The sequence below is a fragment of the Hyperoodon ampullatus genome (assembly GCF_949752795.1).
Source record: "Hyperoodon ampullatus genome assembly, chromosome: 11".
In the NCBI taxonomy this organism is placed as follows: domain Eukaryota; kingdom Metazoa; phylum Chordata; class Mammalia; order Artiodactyla; family Ziphiidae; genus Hyperoodon; species Hyperoodon ampullatus.
Window position 1 is genome coordinate 6,928,173 of NC_136924.1, and position 24,371 is coordinate 6,952,543.

Sequence of the window (24,371 nt, forward strand, 5' to 3'; positions counted from 1 at the left end):
TTGTCTAGCATTTTCTATGCCTTATGTCACTGAATTCTCAATCATGATATTCATTCTACTAATAATGATGAGATGCATGTTTTTTTTTTTTACGAATGAGGAAACTGAGGCTCAGAGAATTTCAGTAGCTTATACAGGACGACAGATTTCAACCCATATTTCCCTGACATCAAATTCTGTCCTTGTAACCACTCTGCTTTAGTGGAAAGGCCACTATGCTATAGGAAGGACTGACACTACCCATTCTTAGCTCTATGGCTTTGTACAAATCATTATTCTATTTGGACCTCAAGCTCCTCATTTCTACCCTAGGTTTAATAGTACATTCTGTATTTAAAAAAATTTTTTTATTTTTATTTATTTATTTTTGGTTGCATTGGGTCTTTGTTGCTGTGCACAGGCTTTCTCTAGTTGTGGTGAGCGGGGGCTACTCTTCGTTGCAGTGCGTGGGCTTCTCATTGTAGTGGCTTCTCTTGTTGTGGAGCACGGGCTCTAGGTGTGCAGGCTTCAGTAGTTGTGGCATGCAGGCTTAGTTGCTCTGTGGCATGTGAGATCTTCCCGGGCCAGGGCTCGAACCCGTGTGCCCTGCATTGGCAGGAAGATTCTTAACCACTGCGCCACCAGAGAAGTCCCTACATTCTGTATTTTAAGAGGTTGTTGCTTTGCCCCACCCTTCCCACTTTACAATTTGACTTTTATCTTCTATTGTATATTAATAATTTTTGGTCTTTTTTGTACCTCTCTTTCTTTGCAAGCTACCTCAAATCCATTTGGAAGTAGATGGAGTATTAATAAATGTAAAAAATAAAGCTGAAATATTATGGGACTCTGGGGAAATAGTAAGTTAATTCCAGTTGAAAGGGAATATACATCAAAGAAAAATAGAATAAAAAGAATTGTGAATCAGTGACACAGGTTTAAATCTACCACTGGATTGAATTCTAATAGACTTAAATCAATAAGTAAGTAAGTACAAAAAAAATCTCACACAGAATTTGAATATTAGATGTGAGATTATTCCAATAAAATTTTAATATGGCATTTCTTCCAGTTAAGGAAAGAAATGCTACATTTCAGTTTGAAATTTCTATAAATTAGAAATAGAGACATGCTACTGAATTGAAAAAATAAGTTTCTAGAACCTTCTCAGATAAAATGTTTAAAGGGAAAAGGAGTTTGGAAACTTAAGGAAGGGGGCTAGATATATCTCTTAACTTATGCAGTGCATAAAATTCTAAGTTAAAAATCTCACTTGTAATAACTTCATACTGAATTCTGCTATGACAAAAATAAATATGAAAACCCATACTTTATATAATTTTATTGTGGAAAAAGGCTTTCTAGAAAATTTGTTTTCCTGTTGCACTGTGGAGTTGAGGAGACTGAGACTCAAGGTAAATAGCCTGCGCAAGATCACATAGTGCTAAAACTGACTAGAAAAGCCTATGTATCATGTCTGTCTTCCATAGTGTGACAGTCAAGTTTATCAGTCCAGTACAGATAACATGATGATAGAAATTTTTTTTTCAAAGCTTTCATATCAGTGTCTTATTTCCTTGCCCTAGATCCAGACCCACCATCAGATTTGCTGATTTTGGGGCAGGAAGAACGCACAATATATTTGTCTTGGAAACTCCCACAAGGAGGCTTTGAAAGGTTTCAGGTAAAGTTGCTATCATGCAACCTTGATGTTTATTGAGGCCTTTATTTCACTCCTCTTTGTCCTTCATTTTACATTTCTTAACAGTTTAAGAAATTATGGTACCACTCCTTTACTGTAAGGCTTTTCTCCGAAGTAAGAAAGAACTGGAATCAGATGTTTAAGGCTACTGAGGCCCCACGCATTATTTTCTTACTGTCTACTTCTTTCTGCTCATCAGCCGTAGTTTATTTTTATTTATTTATTTTTCCTGATGACCAGCTTTCTCTGTTTAGCAATCCATGTGGTGAGTGGGAAAATGCCATGTACAACTTCTAAGCACAAATGGTGCATTATGAGCCATAGAGAAAGACAGATGCTCCCTAAATTCCCAAGGAAGGGACTGTGATTATTCCATATTGTAGACACCCAGTCCAGTTTCAGTCAACTGTGGTTGTAGCCCCCATGTTGTGTAAAAGTGGTGGCCATGGGTCTGTGAGTGATGGGGGTTATAGAGTCATTAGAATTTGAGCAGATACAACAAAAGGTGTTTCCTGTAAATGAAAAACAATATAAAGTTTAATAATTTATAGAATCAATACAGCCTAAAAGGAACCAGAGCAGTAAAATTACCAGACATTTGAAATGAACTAATTAGTACATCTGGGTTTTTTATATTTGAGTATGAACTTCTTAACAATGACAGCTCATAAGAGAAACAAGATAATAGTCATTATATGATAGATATGAAAAGAATCCACACTTATTTAAGGTATCTGGTACTAAAGACAAAGAGGGATGTAGTGGGCAGAATAATGGCCTTCCAGAGATCCGCTGCCTAATTCACAGAACCTGAAATATGTTATATTACATGGCAAAGGGGAAGCAGATGGAATTAAGTTTGCTAGTTAGCAGGTTTTAAAATAGGGAGATTATAGAGAGTCTAGATCCAGATGGTGGAGTAGGAAGATCCTGAGCTCACCTCCTCCCATAGACACACAAAAGCTACAACTACGTATAGAATAACCGCCTCAGAGAATGACCTACAGACTAGCAGAACACATTTTCTACAACCAAGGATATAAAGAATAGACCACAGTGAGACGGGTAGGAGGGGCAGAGGTGCAGTCTAGTCAGAACCCACACCCCCAGTGTGGTGACCCACAAGTGGGAGGGCTATCACAACCACAGAGGTCTGCCCTGAGGAGTGAGAGGTCCGTGCTCCATGTTGGGCCCCCCAGCCTGAGGGACCTGCACTGAGTAGAAGAGCCCCATAAAGTCTGGCTTTAAAAACCAATGGGGCTTATGTATGGGAGAGCCAGGGGGCCGTGGGATATGGAGACTCTGCTCTAGAAGGGCTCACATGCAAACTCGCTGCCTCTTGAGTCCCAGTGCAGAGGAAGCAGCTTGAAAAGCGGCTAAGTCATAAGACAAGAAGATTTATTGACTAGTATTAGGGTGTGTGCTGGAGGGGCAGGGATCTGGTGGAGCTTGCTCTGGGAATGGAAGTGCTGGCGGGTGCAATTTATTTTTTAACTCTTCTTCCACCTACCTGGCAGGTGCTGGCAGGCACCATTTCTATCACTCTCAATCAGCCTAATCAACACCATGTGCCTGCCCCAGTATTCCCCGAAGGCCAGTCCTGCCCAGCCACCCACCCTGGCTAGATTTTCCAAAGTAGCTCCTAACCCACCCTCAGCCAGCAGGTGGCTTTGGCTGGCCCAGTACCCCTCCAAAGCAGCTCCCACTCTGGGGGGGCCAGTTCTGCATACCAGTATACCTGCAACAGTCACAGCTGGGCCTCACAGCTGGTCACACTGGGGCAGTCCCACCCATTAGTGGGCCTGCAGCAAGCACGGCCCAACCACCAAAGGAGGGCACACACAGCTCACATGGGAGATACTCCTGGGGCACCTGGCTCTGGTGACCAAGGAGGACTGCATCGCTAGGCATCACAGGACACCTTCTAAATAAAGCCACTCTTTCAAGACTGGAAGATTAGCTGATATAACTTATACATAGAAACAAACACAGAGAGTTAGGAAAAATTAGGAGACAATGAAAAACCTTCCAAACAAAAGAACAAGACACAACCTCAGAAAAAGAATAAAATGAAATGGAGATGAACAATTTACCAAGTAAAGAGTTGAACATAATAGTATAAAGATGCTTACTGAACTAAGGAGAAGAATGGATTAATACAGTGATAACTTGAACAAAAAAGCAGAAAATATAAAAAAGAACCAGGCAGAACTGAAGAATGCAATAACTGAAATTTAAAATACCCTAGAGGGGAATGCTCAACATCACTAATCATTAGAGAAATGCACATCAAAACTACCATGAGGTATCACCTCATACCAGTCAGAATGGCCATCATCAAAAAATCTACAAACAATGAATGCTGGAGAGGGTGTGGAGAAAAGGGAACCCTCTTGCTCTGTTGGTGGGAATGTAAATTGATACAGCCACTATGGAGAACAGTATGGAGGTTCTTGAAAAAACTAAAAATAGAATTACCATACGACCCAGCAATCCCAGTACTGAACATATACCCTGAGAAAGCCATAATTCAAAAAGAGTCATGTACCACAATGTTCATTGCAGCTCTATTTACAATAGCCAGGACATGGAAGCAACCTAAGTGTCCATTGACAGATGAATACATAAAGAAGATGTGGCACATACATACAGTGGAATATTACTAAGCCATAAAAAGAAATGAAATTGAGTTGCTTGTAGTGAGGTGAATGGACCTAGAGTCTGTCCTACAGAGTGAAGTAAGTCAGAAAGAGAAAAACAACTACCATATGCTAACACATATATATGGAATCTAAAAAAAAAAAAAGTAATGAAGAACCTAGGGGCAAGATGGGAATAAAGAATACACATTCTTTTCACACAGGAACATTCGCCAGGATAGATCACATGTTAGGCCACAAGGCAAGTGTCAGTAAATTTAAGAAGATCCAGATCACATCAAGCATCTTTTCTGACCACAACAGTACACAACTAGAAGCCAGTTACAAGATGAAAACTGGAAAAAACACAAACACCTGGAGGTTAAGTAACATGCTACTAAACAACCAATGGGTCAATGAAAAAATCAAAGAGGAAAGTTAAAAATACCTGGAGACAAATGATAATGGAAATACAACATGGCAAAATCTATGGGACTCAGTAAAAGCAGTTTTAAGAGGAATGTTTATAGCAATACAGGCCTACATCAGGAAACAAGAAAAATCTCAAACAATCTAACTTTATACCTAAAGGAGCTAGAAAAAGAAGAACAAAACCCAAAATTAGTAGAAGGAAGGAAGTAATAAAGATCAGAGCAGAAATAATGAAATAGAGACCAAAAAAACAATAGAAAAGATCAGTGATACTAAGAACTGGTTCACTGAAAAGATAAAGGAATTTGATAAACCTTTAGTTACATTTATCAAGAAAAAAGAGAGGGCCAAATAAATAAAATCAGAAGTCAAAGAGGAGAGTTACAATCAACCACACAGAAATAGGGGATCATAAGAGATTAATATGAACAACTATATATATATCAACAAATTGCATAACCTAGAAAAAATGGATAAATTCCTAGAAACACACAATCTTCCAAGACCAAATCAGGAAGAAATAGAAAATATGAACAGACTGATCATGAGTAATGAAATTCAGTCAGTAATAAGAAAATTCCCAAGAAACAAAAGTCCTGAACCAGACTGCTTCATGGTGAGTTCTACCAAACACTTAAAGAAAAGTTAACACCTACTTTTTTCAAACTATTCCAAAAAAACTGGAGACAAAGGAATACTTCCAAACTCATTCTAGGAGGCCAGCATTACCCAGATACCAAAATCAGATAAAGACTCCACAAGAAAAGAAAATTACAGGCCATTGTCACTGATAAACAGAGATGCAAAAATCCTCAACAGATTATTAGTGAACTGAATTGAACAATACATTAAAAGGATCATACACCATAATCAAGTGGGATATATCCCAGTGATGCAAGGTGGTTCAACATCCACAAATCAATCAGTGTGATACATCGCAATAACAAAATGAAGGATAAAAATTGTATGATCATCTCGGTAGATGCAGAAAAAACATTTGACAAAATTCAACATCCTTTTATGATAAAAACTCTCAACAAAGTGTGTATAGAGAGAACTTCACATAATAAAGGTCATATTTGACAATCCCACAGCAAACATTATACTCAACAGTGAAAAGCTGAAAGCATTTCCTCTAAGATCAGGAACAAGTCAAGGATGCCCACTCTCACCACTTTTATTCAACATAATATTGAAAGTCCTAGCCACAGAAATTGGACACATAAACAAAATTAAAGGCATCCAGATTGGAAAAGAAGTAAAACTGTCACTATTTGCTGATGACATGGTATTATATATAGAAAACCCTAATGATTCCACCAAAAAACTATTAGAATTAATAAATGAATTCAGTAAAGTTGCAGGATACAAAATTAATATATATAAATCTGTGGTATTTTTATACACTAATACTGATCTCTCAGAAAGAGAATTTAAGAAAATTTTATTTACAGTTGTATCAAAAAGATTAAAATACATCCTGAGAGAGCACAGGGAGATCAGCTCGGTGCTTTGTGACCGCCTGGAGGGGTGGGATGGGGAGGGTGGGAGGGAGGGAGATGCATGAGGGAAGGGATGTGGGAACAGATGTATATGTATGACTGATTCACTTTGTTATAAAGCAGAAACTAATAAAAAAAAAAAAAAAAAATACATCCTGAGGAATAAATTTAACCAAGGAGGCAAAAGACTTGTGTGCTGAAAACTATAAGACACTGATGAAAGAAAATGAAAATGACACAAATAAATGGAAGGGTATATCATTTTCATGGATAAGAATTTATATTGTTAAAATGTTCATACTACCCAAAGCAATCTATAGATTCAGTGCAATGCCTATCAAAATACCAGTGGCATTTTTCACATAAATGGAACCACAAAAGACCATGAATAGCCAAAGCAGTATTAAGAAAGAAAGAAAAAGTTGGAAGTTGTATGCTCTCTGATTTCAAACTATACTACAAAGCTATAGTAGTCAAAATTGTATGGTACTGGCACAAAAACTAACACAGATCAATGGAAAGAAATAAAGGATCCAACCCTCAATTATATGGTCAATTAATTTACAGCAAAGGAGCCAAGAATACACAATGGGGAATAGACAGTCTTTCAATAAATGGTGTTGGGGAAATTGGACAGCTACATGCTAAAGAATGAAACTGGCCCACTTTTTTACACTATATTCAAAGAAAAACTCACAATGGATTAAAAACTTAAATGTAAGACCTGAAACCATAAAAATTCCAGAAAAAAACATAGTGTGCCCTTTGACACTGGTCTTAGCAATATTGTTTTGGATCGGTCTCCTCACACAGGGAAAACAAAAGCAAAAATAAACAAATGGGACCACATCAAACTAAAAAGTTTTTGCACAGCAAAGGAAACCATCAACAAAATGGAAAGGCAGCCTATGGAATGGAAGAAGCTATTTTAAATGATATATCTGCTAAGGGGTTAATATCCAAAATATGTTAATAACTCACACAACTTAATATCAAAAAAACAATCCATTTAGAACATGGACAGAGGACCTGTTTAGGCATTTTTCCAAGGAAGATATACAAATGGCCAAAAGGCACATGAAAAGATGCTTAGCATCACTAATCATCAGGGAAATGCAAATCAAAACCACAGTTAGATACCACCTCATACTTGTCAGAATGGCTATCAAAAAGAGAACAAATAACAGGTGTTGATGAGGATGTGGAGAAAAGGGAACCCTGTGTACTGTTGGTGAGGATGTAAATTGGTGCAGCCACTATGGAAAACGGTATGGAAATTCCTCAAAAAATTAAAAATAGAACTGCCATATGATCTACCATTTCTCTCCTGGATATTTATCCAAAGAAAATGTAAACACTAATTTGATACAACTTTGATATACATGCCTGTGTTCAGTTTCCTGTGATTTTATAAGGTGTGGTAGGCAGTATGGTGCAATGGAAGGATTAAGGCCCTGGAATTCCTTGCTTTGAATCCTAACTTCACCTCTGTTGTGAGACCTTGGGCAAATTTTGATCCTCATTGGTCCAGTTTCCTCATCTGTCAATGAAGATTATTGTTATTCTATAGAATTGTTTAGGGTATTCAGTTAGATCATGTGTTTGGCAAGTGTTCTGGCATGCAAATTCTATGAGGACTGGGCTTTTTTTATCTGCTTTGGGCACCATTTTTTACGTTATTGTGACCAGTATCTGACATACAGCAGAAGTCAGGAAATATTTTGATGACTGAATGATTATTTTCTTTTTTTTAGTTTTCACAGTTCATATTTCACAATCAATGAAGCTTAGTGTTTTACAATTTTTTTAAAATTAATTTGTTTATTTTTTTATTGAAGTATGGTTGATTTACAGTGTTGCAGTAGTTTCAGGTGTTTAGCAAAGTGATTCAGTTATACATACATATATGTATTCCTTTTCAGATTCTTCTCCCTTACAAGTTATTAAAAAATACTGAGTATAGTTCCGTGTGCTATATGATAGGTCCTTGTTGGTTATCTATTTTATATATAGTAGTGTGCATATGTTAATCCCAAACTCCTAATTTATTCCTACCCACCCTTTCCCCTTTGGTAACCATAAATTTGTTTTCTATGTCTGTGGGCCTATTTCCGTTTTGTATGAGTTCATTTGTATCATTTTTTTTAGATTCCACATATAAGCAATATCATATGATATTTGTCTTTCTCTGACTTCACTTAATATAATAGATCCATCCATGTTGCTGAAAATGGCATTATTTCATTCTTTTTATGGCTGAGTAATGTTCCATTGTGTACATGTATCATATCTTCTTTATCTATTCATCTGTCGATGGACATTGAGGTTGAAGGAAGGTTAATTTTGATGTGAATCCCTCCTTACCCTCTCCCTTGCCACACAGCCATCAGAGTGCTCTTTCTTAAAAGTAAATAAAATGTCATTCTTGTGCCTAAAAGATTCCGTACCATGGCTCAAGGCTCTCCCTGTCCTTTGTGACTCCACCCCAGCTCCTACCAATCTCTCCCATCTCAGGAAAGGACCCTGTCCTGAAACCACTTGCTCAGTTATCTTTGCTTCTTTCCATTCCTTCATTCCTCAATCCATCACCTGCTTCTGTCATTTCTCCCTCTGAAATGGATCATTAATGTGTCCAGTTCCCTTCATCTCCACTACACCTAGTTACTCTCACTTCTTATGGAGACCGGCAGCCTAGGTGATGGACGATAGCCTCTCACCTCCTAACTGGTTTCTCTGTTTCCATTCTTGATTTCCATATAATCTACTTTGCACACACAACAGCCAGAAAGAGGGAGAGAGAAACAGAGAGAGAGCGAGAGAGCACTGTTAAAAACATAGTATCTCTCATTGGTTTAACAACCTCCATTAGATTTCCATTGCCCTCAAATGAAGTCTAAACTCCTTGCCATGGTCTCCAAGAGCTCACCTGATTGGATCTTCATCCAATTATGCTGCCTGCTTGGTTACCGTGTTGCTACCATATTGGGCTCTCTTTCTGTTCCTTTAGCATGGCAAGCACTTCCCCATTGCAGGGTTTTTGTGCTTGACATTCATTTTGCATGGATATCTTGCCACCAGTTTGGATCGACTTTTTCCTATCATTGGGTTCTCAGTTCAAGAATCATCTAGTCAACTAAAAGAAAAATGCACATTGTAAGAGTTGTGACTTTCAGTTTTACTCAGGGAATTTAATGAGGACTGTAGCCTAGGAAACAGCCTCCCAAGTAGGTCGAGGGAACTGCTCTGCAGAGGTAGGGGAGAAGCCAGTGCATATATGATTTGGGGCTAAGAAATACATGTAGTGAAGCATACATCTCAGTAAAAGGTTACTGTTAGTCACAAGATACAGATAATGATTTTAGTGCTTTTCTGTGTATGGGAAAATGTAAGAATCTGGGTTCATTAAAATTCTTCCTGAAATATACATCTAACTTTCTGAGGGGCCTGTGTTTGCAAAGCACAGAGTGCCTCAGTCTGTTTTACATCCCAAATTCCTTTCAGGGTGTATTGTAAGTCAGCAACTGCAGTGGCTAATGACTTAATCCTTGTAGAATTAAATGGGGAGCAACATTCTGTTTTATATTCTCATCTCCTTCCTTGATTACCTAATCTAAATAAATCACTCTTTCTATTCACTCTGTGATGTAGCCGAGTTATCTCATTCATTTGTTAATATTGAGTAGCTTGTTGTTTGGCATCACTACTAGAATGTAAGTTCCCTATAATCAGAAGCCTTAGCTGTCTTGTTTACCGTAAAATACCTAGTACCAATAATAATGCTTTCCCTGTAATAGATGCTCAATAAATATTGGGTTGGCCAGAAAGTTCTTTCTGGTTTTTCCATAAGATATTATGGAACAAACTTTTTGGCCAGCCCAGTATTTGGTAAATAAATAAAACTTTGCATAACAGTGTTCCCATATATGATTGGGGTGATTATGGAGGGAGGATATCAACACTGAATGTAGTTACCAGCAAAGGGTAGAGCTTGAGGTGAACTTTTAGGAACGGGTAGTGTTCAGACTCATGGAAAAGAGGAGAGGATATTCTACACGAGCAAGTTCACAGTCAGGAGAGAGCGTTCTGTTTGTCATTCGTAAATGTCATTCAATGATAGGGGCATCTTGAATAATAAATGATTCATGAAAAATTCTAGCCTTTCTAGAATGATTTAATTCATTCCTGTATTTAGTGTAGGTATTCTCTAGAGAAAATTCTAGGCACTTATGTTAATTGTAAAAGATCCACATTTTTTACCCTTATCTGGTTGTCCTAATTCTTATATTTCAAGGCAAGTGCCTAAAAAGATGATCTTCCCTTGGGGTTAACTGAGGCCATAAATTTATTTGTTGTCAGATAAAATATATACCCCTAGAATTATGTTTTTATTATTTTTATATGAACACATTTTTTTCAGAGACTGTAATTTATGTATTTCTTAAGTAAAACTTATTTTAAGAAATCACCTTAATCTTTCAGATTCAGATTGTTTATTAACTATATTATATCACTAATGATTATTCTAGTCTTTCTCAACCAATGAAATTATTTGTTAAATTTTAATGAATTAAGCAACAGTATCCTGGTTGCTTAGCAAAGTGTACTTGCATAATTGGGATCATTTTCCTAATCATTTAAAATTAATCATCCCAGGTTTCAAACTATGCTTTAAAAGTAGAAATAAAGCACAAATTATGTTTTCTTCAATTGATTTCTATTAGATGTATGAAGTCCACATAGTTGGGGAAACAAATTTCTATTTTACAAATTTATTTTTAAAAATTTACATCATTTTATCATGAGATCACTGCAGTCAATTTCTTTTTCTTTTAACCCTTCATTAATGCCTTACTATGATTCTTTGTATGTCTGAATTTAGCACTTCATTAAGATTATATTCTTCCTCTGCTACATGGTACTTTTCCCTACCATTTCATACCAGAAGTTCTCAGCATTCTATTCACTATTCCTATCTTCCCATATGCCAGACAAGCAAGGTAATTGCCAGTGACACCTTATAAATCAATAAGCAGTGATATGCTTCTAGACCTCATGGTTATCCTCCTTCAGTAACAAAACACTCTTCCCACAAGACAGTGATAAACATATTTGCCTAGGAAATTTGTTTCTCTGACTCTTACCACATGACAAGTGTTTTTTAAAGCATAGTGTAATTTAAATTATAAAATTAATGCGATTACTTTCATTTAGATGTATCTTTTCTTTTACAACATGAAATATGGAGTAAAGAAGAGTAAAGATTGTTACAAGTAGCTTTTAATGACTTAAAAAATCCCCAAGGTATTGGAACTATCAGATTAGTTCACTGAAAATTTCTAAAGGCAACGCCAGTTCTCAAAGCTTTAATGAATAATTGGCTATAATGAAAGATGGTTATAATGAAAGATGGAATGTGACACCATTCATTCATTCAACAAAAAATTAAAGTGCCTCCTCTGTTCCAGGTGTTTATTTTTGCTGTTTTCTCTCATGCTGGGTTTTTTTTTTTTTTTTAACTACTCCCTTGGCTAACACTGGTTGGCTTCCAATGACATCTGTTTAGCAGCCCTCCAAATACTGGCTCTCTCCTGAGGCATATGTGTGAGTTCTCTGGAGGGGTCTGGGGTTATCCCACTACCCTTGAAATGACAGACCAGCTCTAGCTCAGTGTTTTCCAGCTACTGTCAGCTCTTTCCACTGGCATTTATCCCACTCCTTTTTGCTGCTTGGGTGTGTTTGCACAAGGGCCAACCTTCTTGGGTGGGGCACTGGTAAGATTTCAAGCCTGATCACTCTCTCTGGTCATACTTGACCCATGGGAGACTGTGGCGTCTTTGTTGGGGCAAAGGTGGGTATGCAGAATGCTCCTCAGCTCTTCCCAATTTCCTTTTTCTCTGATCAACCAGATACATGAGCCAGAAGTCTGCTTCCAGCTGGAATGTGTCATTCTCTCCAGCAGGCCTCTCCATTTATGATAGTGATGCACATGGGGCCCTCCTCATTTAGCTGGAGTGCAGTTGGTGGGCAGAAGCACCCTCTTTCCAGTCGCTTAGGCAGCCAGGAGAAAGCCATGGTGTTCTCCACAAGGTCAGAGTCTAGGAACTTCAGTGATAATCTGCTTTCACTTCCTCTAGTCTTCTGCTTATGTGGAGTTGGGGGAGTGGGCATGCCTGAAATTTTACAAACCAGTTTTTGTTTTCAGGTGACCAACAGGTAAAGTCCCATTCATATTTATTGTATTATGCATATGTACAAATAAATCATGCGTATATATACATAAATATATGAAATTTGGAAATACTTGGAGACCATTGGTCTTTTAGTATGTAAACTATGTTAGTACACTGTACTTATTACTATGTGAACTTCACTAAGTTATTCAGCCTCAACTAGCTCCAAATTACTTCTTGGTGAAGATAGGACAGATCACAAATTCTGCCTTGCAGTATTAATCTATGTGATGTGACTGGTATCGAGTTCATGACAAATAAATCTTTTTTTTTTTTTTTTTTACGGTACGCGGGCCTCTCACTGTTGTGGCCTCTCCCGCTGCGGAGCACAGTCTCCGGACGCGCAGGCTCAGTGGCCATGGCTCACGGGTCCAGCCTCTCCACGGCATGTGGGATCTTCCTGGACCGGGGCACGATCCTGCGTCCCCTGCATCGGCAGGCGGACTCTCAACCACTGCGCCACCAGGGAAGCCCCTCACTGTTTGTTCTTAAAACTATCCTCTGCTCAGCTGGGTCTGGTGAAGTTCACTTCTATCAGTTTGGGAGTTAGAATTGGAAGGATGTAAAACCTGTCATTGTAAATATTCTCCATATTCTCCCCTTTTCTTTTCTTTTTCTTTTTCTTTTTTTTTTTTTTTTTTTGGCAGTACGCGGACCTCTCACTGTTGTGGCCTCTCCCGTTGCGGAGCACAGGCTCCGGACGCGCAGGCTCAGCGGCCATGGCTCACGGGCCCAGCCGCTCCGCGGCATGTGGGATCTTCCCGGACCGGGGCACGATCCTGCGTCCCCTGCATCGGCAGGCGGACTCTCAACCACTGTGCCACCAGGGAAGCCCAATAAATCATTTTTAAATCATGAAAAACATGAATTTCTCTCTCTCTTTCTCTAGATATCCTATTGTATGACATCTAGAAAGGAAAAACTATTTAAAGTAATTGTTTATAGCAACAAAGCCAAAGTAAAGAATTTGACTCCGGGTATGGAATATCTGTTCCATGTGAAGACAGTTAGAGGCAAAGATTACAGCATATCTGTAATGAAAAAAGTGGCTACAAGTAAGGAAATGTCATAAATAAAATTTTTGCTTTATAGTTTTGTAAGAACTGGAAGTATTTTGGCCCAACATAATTAAAGCTATTTTTAAACATAAAGCTTGATAATTAAGGAATAATGATGATCATAATATGATTAAGAGAACTCTCAAGATATATGTGAACTTAAAAAAGTCTTTGTCTAAATGTATTGGAGACTACATGGTTTTTTTTCTAATCTGAAGCAAACATGTATATATATGTATGTACATACATATGTATGTCACATATATAGAATATATGTATACATATACACACATTATATATACCATGTCATAATGATATAAATGTAATTCATTTTCTATTGAGGTGGGGGTTTGATAAGCAGAGAACTTCTATTTTTTCTTCCCTGATGGTTGTAAATTCATTGTAAATCAGTTTCATAATGTTTTGGAGTGGGGTGGAGTAATAGTATTTGTCACCAACAAGTCTTGTGAAAGTTTTTGATGTTTACAGGATCCCCTCTCGGTGGAAAGCAAATGATAATGCAAGAAACAATATTACTTCACCTGATGAATGGATTAAAAATGCAGGGATATAGGCATGCTGAAAACTTTGATGTAGCTGAAAGAACCACATTTGAAAATGCCCTTACTTCTGGCCCTCACACCCTCTCTTAACTTATTCTGTTTCATCTTCAACCAACATCTAGCTATCTGCTAGGTGGTAGCTAATGAACCTATAACTGTATCATATAAGGATACTTCTGGTTACAAGTGCTCAGGAGGCACAATTCTAAAAGAATGACTATTGGAAGTGACTCGTGATTGATTAAGGAAAGATATTTGGGAACTAGGGAGGATGTTCATGTGTCACTTAAAATAAAACTCTTGTATATATAATAGCCTATTTCTCTATTTGCAGAGCTGAACATGTAAGACATTATATTGTACATGAATAAATTCAATGATTATTATGTAGATGTTTAAATTATACTATTTATGTTTGATTTATTTTTACATATATGTGTGCATTTTTTATTTATATGTATTTACATATTTATACATATTTACATATTTTATTTACCTTTTCAATAGAACCATCCAGGATATGTGGCTTAACGTTGAAAGCTGTGAATACTTCTTCTGCAAATTTAATGTGGAATCCAACAGAGACCAACTTCACTCATTACAAGATTTATATATCAAACAGAACATTTGCTAAAGAATATCTTATTTGGGAAATGATGACTGAGCACACAGTTACAGACCTGACTCCTGGTAGAATATATAACATCACAGTACATAGAATGAGCGGCATTGTTGAAGGATCTGGCACATTTATCAGAGTTGTTGCAGGTATACAAATTCTTTTTGATATTTAAAAAAATTTACATTTGTATTGCATATTATACTGTTCAAGATAAAATTTCAATGCATTTTTTGAAATTTGAAATTTTACAGTCTATAGGATATTTCAGAGGGTAAAAATACTCATTTTACTGGGATATTCTGAGGATTTTTGAGATAATATATGTAAGATGTAAATTGGATAACATAGTATCTGGCACATAGTCAGTGCTCAATAAATGTAGCTAATACTATACATAGTTTCACATCAGATGAGAGGTTCAGCTAATGAAATTAGGTAGTTGATTTGGGGATCATCCGTTCTCCTAAAACCTTGTTCTTTGTCTTTGATATTCTACTATGTGCTATACACATGAAAAAGCATAGTCTTAGGGTGTGTGGAGAGTAATAAAGGATACAAGCATGGAAATACATATAGTGTAAGTCAAATTAATAGCTGAAGCAATGGAAGTGTTTAAGTCTTATTGTGGTTGCACAGAAAAGGGAATGATTAACTTCATAGAATGGATGGAAAAGGCTCTCTGGGGCTGCAAAAGGATAAGGAGTTTCCTAATCAGATTAGAGGGCATGTGGGGTGTGTGGAAAGGAGACTCACAGAGAGAGGGAACAGTCTGTGCAAAATTGTGGAGGTGTAAATGATATGGTGTATTTGTGGAACTTCAAGCAATTCAACATTGCAAGATTTTATTGTTTTTATATGAGAAGAGAACAAAATCCTATTCTGAATAACTTAAAGCATCACTTTTATATCTGAATGAAGTTGTGAAACCTATTAATATTTAAAATTTTTCAAAAGAGAACAAGATTGCAGTAATAACTAATGAGATTACTCTTAAATGATCTTTAAGGCTACGGATCTGACAGATAACCCAAAGCAGACATATGATGATAACTCAGTCTATAGACATTTGTTATGTGGGTGTCACACTGTATTAGTTTCTTATTGGTGTTGTAACAAAGTGCCACAAGCTTTGTGGCTTAAAATAACACAAATTGATTGTGGCAGAGTTCTGTAGGTCATAAGTCTGATATGACATGGTTCCCATCAGGCTAAAATCAAGATATTGGGAGGGCTGTGTTCCTTTCTGTAGGCTCTTTGATCATTCAGGTCGTTGCAGAATTCTGTTGCTTGTGGCTGTAGGACTGAGGTCACAATTTTCTTGCTGGCTGTCAGCTGAGATCTGATCCCCTTCTAGAGAACGTCTCATTCCTTGGCTTGTGATCTTCTTCCTCTATCTTCAAAGACAACAAAGGGGGGTTGCCTTGCACTCACGATTCAACTCTTTTTCCTTTTTTCCCCATTACTTCAGACTCCTCTTTCTCTTCTAAGGGCTTTGTAATTAGATTGGATCCACCTGGATAATCTAGGTTGCTCTCCCTGTTTTAAGGTTCATAATCTTAATTCCATCTGCAAAGTCCCTTTTGCCGTGTAGTGTAACATTTTCACAGGTTCCAGGGTTTAGAATGTGGGCATCTTGGGAGCCCATTATTCTATGTGTCTTACATACTATTGTTCTCCTAAATGTATATATTGTTCTCCTAATGTATCACACATATATATATATATATATGTATATATATATATATATGTGATAATGCAAAGCAAGCAGAGTTTAGAAATCATACACCAACTTTACTCCTGGATTTGACGCTTGCTAGCTGAGTACTATTGGGCAAGTTACCTAGTAAAAGAGTCGATGATCTCTGAGATTCCTTATGGCTCTTAAACACTCTATTACACTTTATTTTTATATTATATATCAATATATAAGGCACATCTTTATTTCTTAAAAAGCATGTGCATTAAATGATGAATGTCTTTTTCTTCAGGATTTTGCAGTAGGTAAAGTATACAATCAAACACATTAAAACTGGACTCACTGTAAAAGTTTTAGTCTGTGGCAAGGTTTCTTAACCTCAGTACTATTGACATTTTGGGCTGGGTGATTCTGTCTTGTGGGGATTCGTACTTTTTAGGATGTTTAGCATCATCCCTGACCTCTACCTACTAGATACCAGTAGGATCCTCTTAATTGTGACAATCAAATTTTTTCTAGAAATCCCCAAAAGTCCAGAAATTGCCATAAGTTTGCAAAAATGACAACAGATGTATGGCAAGCACTGATCTGTATGGTTAGATAGAAAAATCAAATAGTCCACTGAGCAAAGGTTGAAAAAAGATACAATAAATAGGGCTTCTCTGGTGGCGCAGTGGTTAAGAGTCCGCCTGCCGATGCAGGGGACACGTGTTCGTGCCCCGGTCCGGGAAGATCCCACATGCCGCGGAGCGGCTGGGCCCGTGAGCCATGGCCGCTGAGCCTGCGTGTCTGGAGCCTGTGCTCTGCAACGGGAGAGGCCACAACAGTGAGAGGCCCGTGTACAGCTTAAAAAAAAAAAAAAAGGAAGAAAAAAAGATACAATAAATAAAATGTTTTGCTTATGCACAAGTCAAGGAGGCAGTGTGGTTAGTGTGAGTGACAGGATTTGCTCACTTAGATTTTGATCAGAGGAAAAGGTGAGCAAGGTAATGCCAATATCAGGAATGTTTCATGGAAGATATCGAATATCAGTGGTCATTTTAATTAAAGAGGGCACTTTATGAAATAGCAGGAACTTGATGTTCTGGTTGGATTGTGCGGTTTAGGTGATGGTTTTGAGAGATTAGAGTTAGGTAATGGAGAGCTGTGATTTGGGAGGTGAGCTGATAAGAGGAAATGGGAAAGGGTGGTAATCTAGGTTTTCTGATGTACCTCTGGAGCAGAAAGAGGTTTTACTGCCCTACTTTTTATAAAGGAGAGAGTGGTGATCATGGAGCGATGCTGGGCAGAGCACTGAGTGGCTGTGAGGAGGGAGCTAAAGCTAAGAAATGAAATAGCAGTAATGCATGGTTTTACTAAGAGATGACCAGGGTTTATAGGGAAAGATAGCAGAATGAACAATAGCTGTAATTATAGCTTGCATTTACTAAGATTTTGCTATGTTCAAACCACTCTTCTAAGCACTTTACATGTGTTAACTTATTTTATTCCCACAACAGTGTGTGGGATAGGAGGATTATTATCTTCAGGTTGATGAGGCCAGAGAGAAACAGAGAGGTTAAGAGTTTTGCCTAAATTCTCAATTTACCTGGCAAAGCTAGGATTTGAACCTAGTTATCCAGTTATAGGACCTGTGACCAGTGCCATACTAAAAATTGATTTTTTTAGACACTTGTGGCACCTAATATGATGCTGACTTATTAGAGGCTGTTTAGTTTACTATACCTAGCCCATTTCCAAAGTGTGAGGAAGCTACAGGAACTTGACAAATAAATGTTGCCTTGACATAGGACATATTTGGATGGAGTCCCCTAAAATTAAATTGGAGGTCACTTCAACTAATAATCTTAGACTTTAAAGGAAAATTATAGATCATCCTATTAATGCTTGAATCCTTTCTAAAATGTTAATACATTTAGGATTTTTCAATGTGCTATTCATAAGCCACTTTGTGAAGGTTAGAGGGATGCAAAGTTATCAAGGTGATTAAACCTTGAACTCTGAAGCTATGGCTCCTGGGTCCAAATCCTGGCTCTACTATTTACCTATTTGCTTTGAGACCTTGGTGAAGTTATGTAAATGCTTTGTTCCTCAGTTTTCTCATTTTTAAATGACAATAATCATAGTATCTCCTTATGATTTGTTACAACTGTTACATAAAACAATGAGTGAAAAAGCTTAGTGCAGTGCATAGTGTATCATAAACTTGATATGAGTTACTTCTTAATAATCTACGTGTCTGGCATCTCCTCAGTCAGAACATATATTATGCCCAACCTGTGATAAATCATGAAAAGACTTAAATGTGATATTGAAAGCATGTCATATACAGTGTTGGTACATATGAATTATAAATAAAAGTTAATAATAATGGTGATGGGACTTTTAAGTCTTCACATTTTATTTTAAAATATCTGTCCATTGTAGGCTTTGTTTCCTTGGTACTGTTCTGATAGGTTTGTTTGACTCTTTTGTGGGTATTCTGAAGTATGTAACATTTTGGTCTCATTTTGTATACACTCTTTTAAGAATCAGAATCTACTGAGGAACTCCCTAAGAAGCTTGTTTTTCCATTTTGAATCTCTTCTTACTCTCTGTCTCAAAGTTTAATCCACCATAGTTTGTATCAGAACTTTGTATGTGAGGTCCTTTTAACTCTTTAGAGCTCTTTTCCTGTATAGACATCATAGGATCATACTTCTGTTATCTCTCAGTTTCTCAAAATGCAGTTGAAGTAAATTCACTGAAATGCCAAGGAGAAAAGTTGAGAGATGCTTTAGAGCTGCACTGTCCAGTAGACAGCGATTAGCAACACGTGACTGTTGAGCCTTGAAACAGGACTAGTTCAAATTCAGATGTGCTCTAAGTGCCAAAGACACATGGCATTTCAAAGACTTAGTATGAAAAAAAGTGATATTATTATCTCATTAATAATTTCATATTATGTGTGAAATGATGTTTTTGATATGTTGTGTTAGATAAAATATATTTTTAAAATTAATTTTACATGTTTCTTTTTACTTGTTTAATGTGGCTTACATTGTATTTTTATCAAACAGTGTTGCTTAAGTATGAATCACAAGACACATACTTAAGCCTATTTAGGGCTCTGAGCTACCCTGCAATAAAAGAAGATGTTTAACTTAGAAAAGGAATTATTTAACAAAATGGTTTGATCACAGGACATGTATTCAATTCTAGGGATTTAGGGTACTAAGGATTAATTTTTTATTTTTTTGCGGTATGCGGGCCTCTCACCGTTGTGGCCTCTCCCGTTGCGGAGCACAGGCTCCGGATGCTCAGGCTCAGCGGCCATGGTTCACGGGCCCAGCCGCTCCGCAGCATGTGGGATCTTCCCGGACTGGGGCACGAACCCGTGTCCCCTGCATCGGCAGGCAGACTCTCAACCACTGCGCCACCAGGGAAGCCCAAGGATTAATTTTTGGAAAATTCCGGTCTAAAAAAACTGACTAGGCCTAGAATTCCTCTTGCTAGCCCTAATTAAATTGAACATTATGTGATACTTTTTCTTTTAGAACTCAGAATCCACCTCATGATCTGATTTTTGTTGGTTAATAACAATTAGATTGAGAGTGATATTTTTGCTTCATATTTTCCTACCTTTTCAGAGATTAAATTCCATGGAGTGCAAATCATGTACTTATTATGGAATCTGTTTCAGTTAATTGAATCTTCCAGTTCATATTCAGGAAGCTACACTCTTTCACAATGACTTAAGCATTACTTCATCTCTACTACCTTTTCCTGAGGGCAAGCCTCCCTCCTCTATGCTCAGACTATCACAATATCTTACTAATTGGCCTTGTGCTGCCACTTTTGCTTCTGTCCAATTCATAGCCCATATTCTAGAGTAATCTTTTTAAAATAAAAAACAAAGTCAGATTGTTTTTCTGCTTAAAATTTTTCAGTGTTTTCCATTGCATTTAGGGGAAAAAAATCTAAAATGTTTATTGTGGCCTACATGATCATCAGACTGTTCTTCTTTCTTAAAGGATCCCACAACCCAGGCTGGTTTTCTCAGTCATTTTAAATTCTCTCCATTTCCAGGGCTTCTATTCACTTTGCTTTGAAAGGTCTTTACCAAACTGTCCTGAAGCTTCCAGGCCTTCCCTTTTTATCAGATTGGCAAATTTCCAGACAAATATATTCTTCCTCCTCTTGGTGAGACACACTTCATCCTTAGCCAAGGGTTCTTCAGTGTGTAATCTTAAGCCACAGTCTAGGACACTACATCCTATCTCACCACCATCTCAGTAAACAGCCCTTCACTTCTGTCTTCATTTTTCTTCCCAAGTCTCATCCCAGCTCTTTTTCTAGTTTCTTGCCTAAGACGTCATAAATGTTAGTCACTTTTTAGGACTCTTGAAGAGATAGTATCAGCCCTTACATAAACCAGTAAGTGTGAGTAGTGGTCAGACTTCTGTCATGTTAGACTTTTGTCCACTTTAAAGTGGGCTGGCCAGGAGAATCAAGCTCTTTTCTCTCAAGCCTGAAAATACAGAAGACATAGGTCTGTGTGCAGAATCATCCAGGAAAAATGCCAGCAGCTATGTACAACAAAGAAATTCTACCCATCACAAACTGGGTATTTCTCTGATCTTTCACCTTAGATTTGCAGCATTTCTAAAGAGGTATTATAAAACTGTAGTGCTCACTGAATGGACAACTTGGAGATGATGCCAAGAGAATGTATCTTTGAGGATGTCATGTGAAAATTAATTGATCAATATTAGCTTTGGCCACTAGGGAGACAGTTGTATTATAAGCATTAAAGGAACTTTTCAGTGAACATTTTGGTACATGACTCTTTCTGAAAGGAGATAAGGAAAACCATTCTAAAAGTATATCCCCCCCGCCAAAATACTAGGAAACTGACCTGTTATCTATTTTATGCAATGTGCCCTCTCAGTTTTGTTAGGAAATGTACACTTTATTTTTTTAAATATATCGATTTCCAAATCATCTCTGGTTAAGTGGGGGGCGGGAGTGTTTAAAATGATAAATGGAGTTCAGTGACTAATTCCAGACTACTTTATTTTGGAAATAGTGTTAGATTGGATCTGTATCAGGATGTTTTTCGAATGCTTGGCTTCTTAATCTCTGTCCCTCCCCATATATTGTTTGGAATCTGCACTAAAGATAAGAAGAGTACAAATCTGACTCATTGGCAATCAATCCAAAGAACTTTACGTAGAAAACTCCCTTCAAGTAGGTACAGGCAGCATAAGCAAAACTTTGGAAACAGTGGAAGCAAAGGTAGAAAAAATATGGTTGAAATGGCTAGGACACTTGCTACTTACTGTTCAAAAACTATCTTTTTTTCATTTCCAATGTGAAATTTTGGCAGATTTTGATATTTTTTGGATATTTATTTCTGTTTGATAAATATCCAGGTAATTGGATAGTAGTTTGTACTTACTATCTTTAAAATGATTCAGTTTTTCAATTAGAGCATAAGCTTTTAAAAAAAAACAATTTGGTCAACCAAAAGATTTCAGTAGGTAAGGAATATCCCAGAAATAGATATATGAATTGACATATCATTTTTGATAATTAAGCTTAGAAACTAGCTATTTTTAAAGATATACATGCCTAACACCTACATAGAGCTAGAGATAATTTAAAGGATCTGATGCTTTCTGACAATTTGGTTGTTTTGAAACCTGGTCCTTAGATTATTGATTTTCCTTTTTTCTTTGAAGGTTTAGGAAAATAACTATTTTAAACCTCTGTTTTTCAATATCAGAACCGGAAAAACCTGAGAAACTTAAAGCCTTCAATATTTCTGCACATTCCTTTTCTCTGCACTGGAGCCTACCCTCTGGCCATGTGGACGGGTTTCACGTGGATCTTGTTCCTGACAGTGGCTTTGTTACTATCAGAGATCTTGGAGGTGGAGAATATCAGGTATCGTTTTCATTATTGTACTTGCCAAACTAACTTGTATTTATATTTGGTCCAAATAGGAAAGTTCTTTATGAAACTCATCCACCATGAAAACTTACTCCTTTGAGACTTTTTAAAAGCATAAGATGAAGACAAAAACGCGGATGCCGAATTGATGAGTTTAAGTTTCAGCATTGGTGGACTGTTACCTTAGTAACGTCTGTGTCTCTTTTTTTTAAGTCTACCCTGAACCTACAGCCAACGATCCAAGGGTTCATGAATAGTTTAACAATGAAAGGGCAGAGCTATTGAGTAATCCACGCTCATTAATTGTGCACTTGCCAGGAGGATCTGTCTTTAAATCATTAATGCAGGCAACATTTCTCTCTAGAGCCATCAATGTGATTCCACTGCCTGAAAAATGTAATAATGATGGATTTTCTTATGATTTTTCTTTTACTTTTTATTGGAGCTTCAGAGACACAGGTATTTTGTACACACTCTTAAATACAAGGGCTAAGCAATGGACTGTAATTTTCTTAAGACTCTTAAATAGTTGTTTCTTGTGACAATGAACTAGGATAGATAGAAGTACTGATTTAGTCTTTGATAATGCAGTATGTTTTGTTAAGTTTTTGTTATCTGTTATTTGGTAAATAGTTATGTGATATAACAAATTTATATTTTACAGTGATAGGAAACATACTGTGATATCTTAAATAGTGCAGAGTTATGTAGTGAAGTGTTACTTTATTTTATTGATTGTGATAGATTTATGGTTTTAAATTTCTTGCTTTTCAGAATTTTAACACAATCACTTGCTTTTGGTGTTCCAGGTTGATGTTTCTAATGCTGTTCCTGGTACACGGTATGATGTAACCATCTCTTCCATTTCTGCTACAACATACAGCTTACCTGTTAGTAGAACAGTGACAACGAATGTGACAAGTAAGTATATGTTTTCCTTTTTCTTTTTTTTTTTTTTACAAAGTATTTGGAACCATTATAAATCTGTTGGATAGAAATATTTACATTGGTGATATATGCATTGTATGCATGAGAACAGTTTAGTAATTAAAGCAAAATGGAAACTTAAGAAAGTGATCTGTTTAGAACCTGAGTTCTACTGGTTATCTTCCATTACTTTCAAAGAGCAAAGATAATTTTTCTATACTTGTTTGTGAAATGGATCAGAAACACTGTTAATCATAATATTTAAATAATACAAAGCCGTGAAAATAAACTCACTATAGTTGCTCTGAAAGAGTTATTCAGTTTGTAAGACTGGTTCTTGTTTTCTTAGTGTTTGTGTATAAGCCTTGCATCAAGTAAGTTTTTTTAAAAAAATGATTTGGCATTAAAAGTATATTTGGCATGTAGTATTTAGTAGCATTCCATTTTTTACATTCTTATAAAAGACTATTTTTGGTATTCCCCAAAGCATTTAATCTTTTTTTTTTCTTGTAGCAAAGCTCTAGGGAGGATAAACTTACACTTATGAGACCATCAGTCTTTGGGACCTTCAGAAGTCTACAATTTGTAGATATTTTTCTTACATATGATTGTGAAAATACAATAGTTGTTTGACCTTATAACAACATGAATTTTTTCAAAAAAAATAGAACCAGGGCCTCCAGTCTTCCTAGCAGGGGAAAGAGTCGGATCTGCTGGGATTCTTCTGTCTTGGAATACACCACCTAATCCGAATGGAAGGATTATATCTTACATTGTAAAATATAAGGAAGTTTGTCCATGGATGCAAGCAGCGTATACACAAGTTAGAGCAAAGCCAGACAGTCTGGAAGTTCTTCTCACTAATCTTAAACCTGGAACAACATATGAAATCAAGGTAATTATTTTGTAAATAGTTAGTATTAGAATATGCATTCCTTTTAGAAGTGAAGGAGCTTTATCCTACCGGGTCAAGCCTTTGCAGCAAGTGACTGAAGAATGATCATCTGAGTCTTGGCCTCATTGCCCATCTGGGCTTTTAAAACTTGAACAAATTTTATAATCTCTTTTTTGTGTATTTATATAATTT

The 24,371-nt window shown here is 36.9% G+C and overlaps 1 protein-coding gene across 2 annotated transcripts in view; it reads left to right on the plus strand.

Moving 5' to 3' along the window:
- PTPRQ (protein tyrosine phosphatase receptor type Q) overlaps positions 1–24,371 on the plus strand; it is a gene marked incomplete at both ends in the record, with an annotated part of 257,217 nt that overhangs the window by 33,156 nt on the left and 199,690 nt on the right. Inside the window, 3 exons of one of the 2 annotated variants that reach the window (XM_079715270.1) lie at positions 22,763–22,816; positions 23,167–23,278; positions 23,953–24,179. In XM_079715270.1, coding sequence (XP_079571396.1) covers positions 22,763–22,816; positions 23,167–23,278; positions 23,953–24,179 — 393 coding nt within the window. Of the gene's footprint in view, positions 1–22,762; positions 22,817–23,166; positions 23,279–23,952; positions 24,180–24,371 lie in introns of those variants that run through there. The other variant, XM_079715271.1, reaches the window with a different exon arrangement.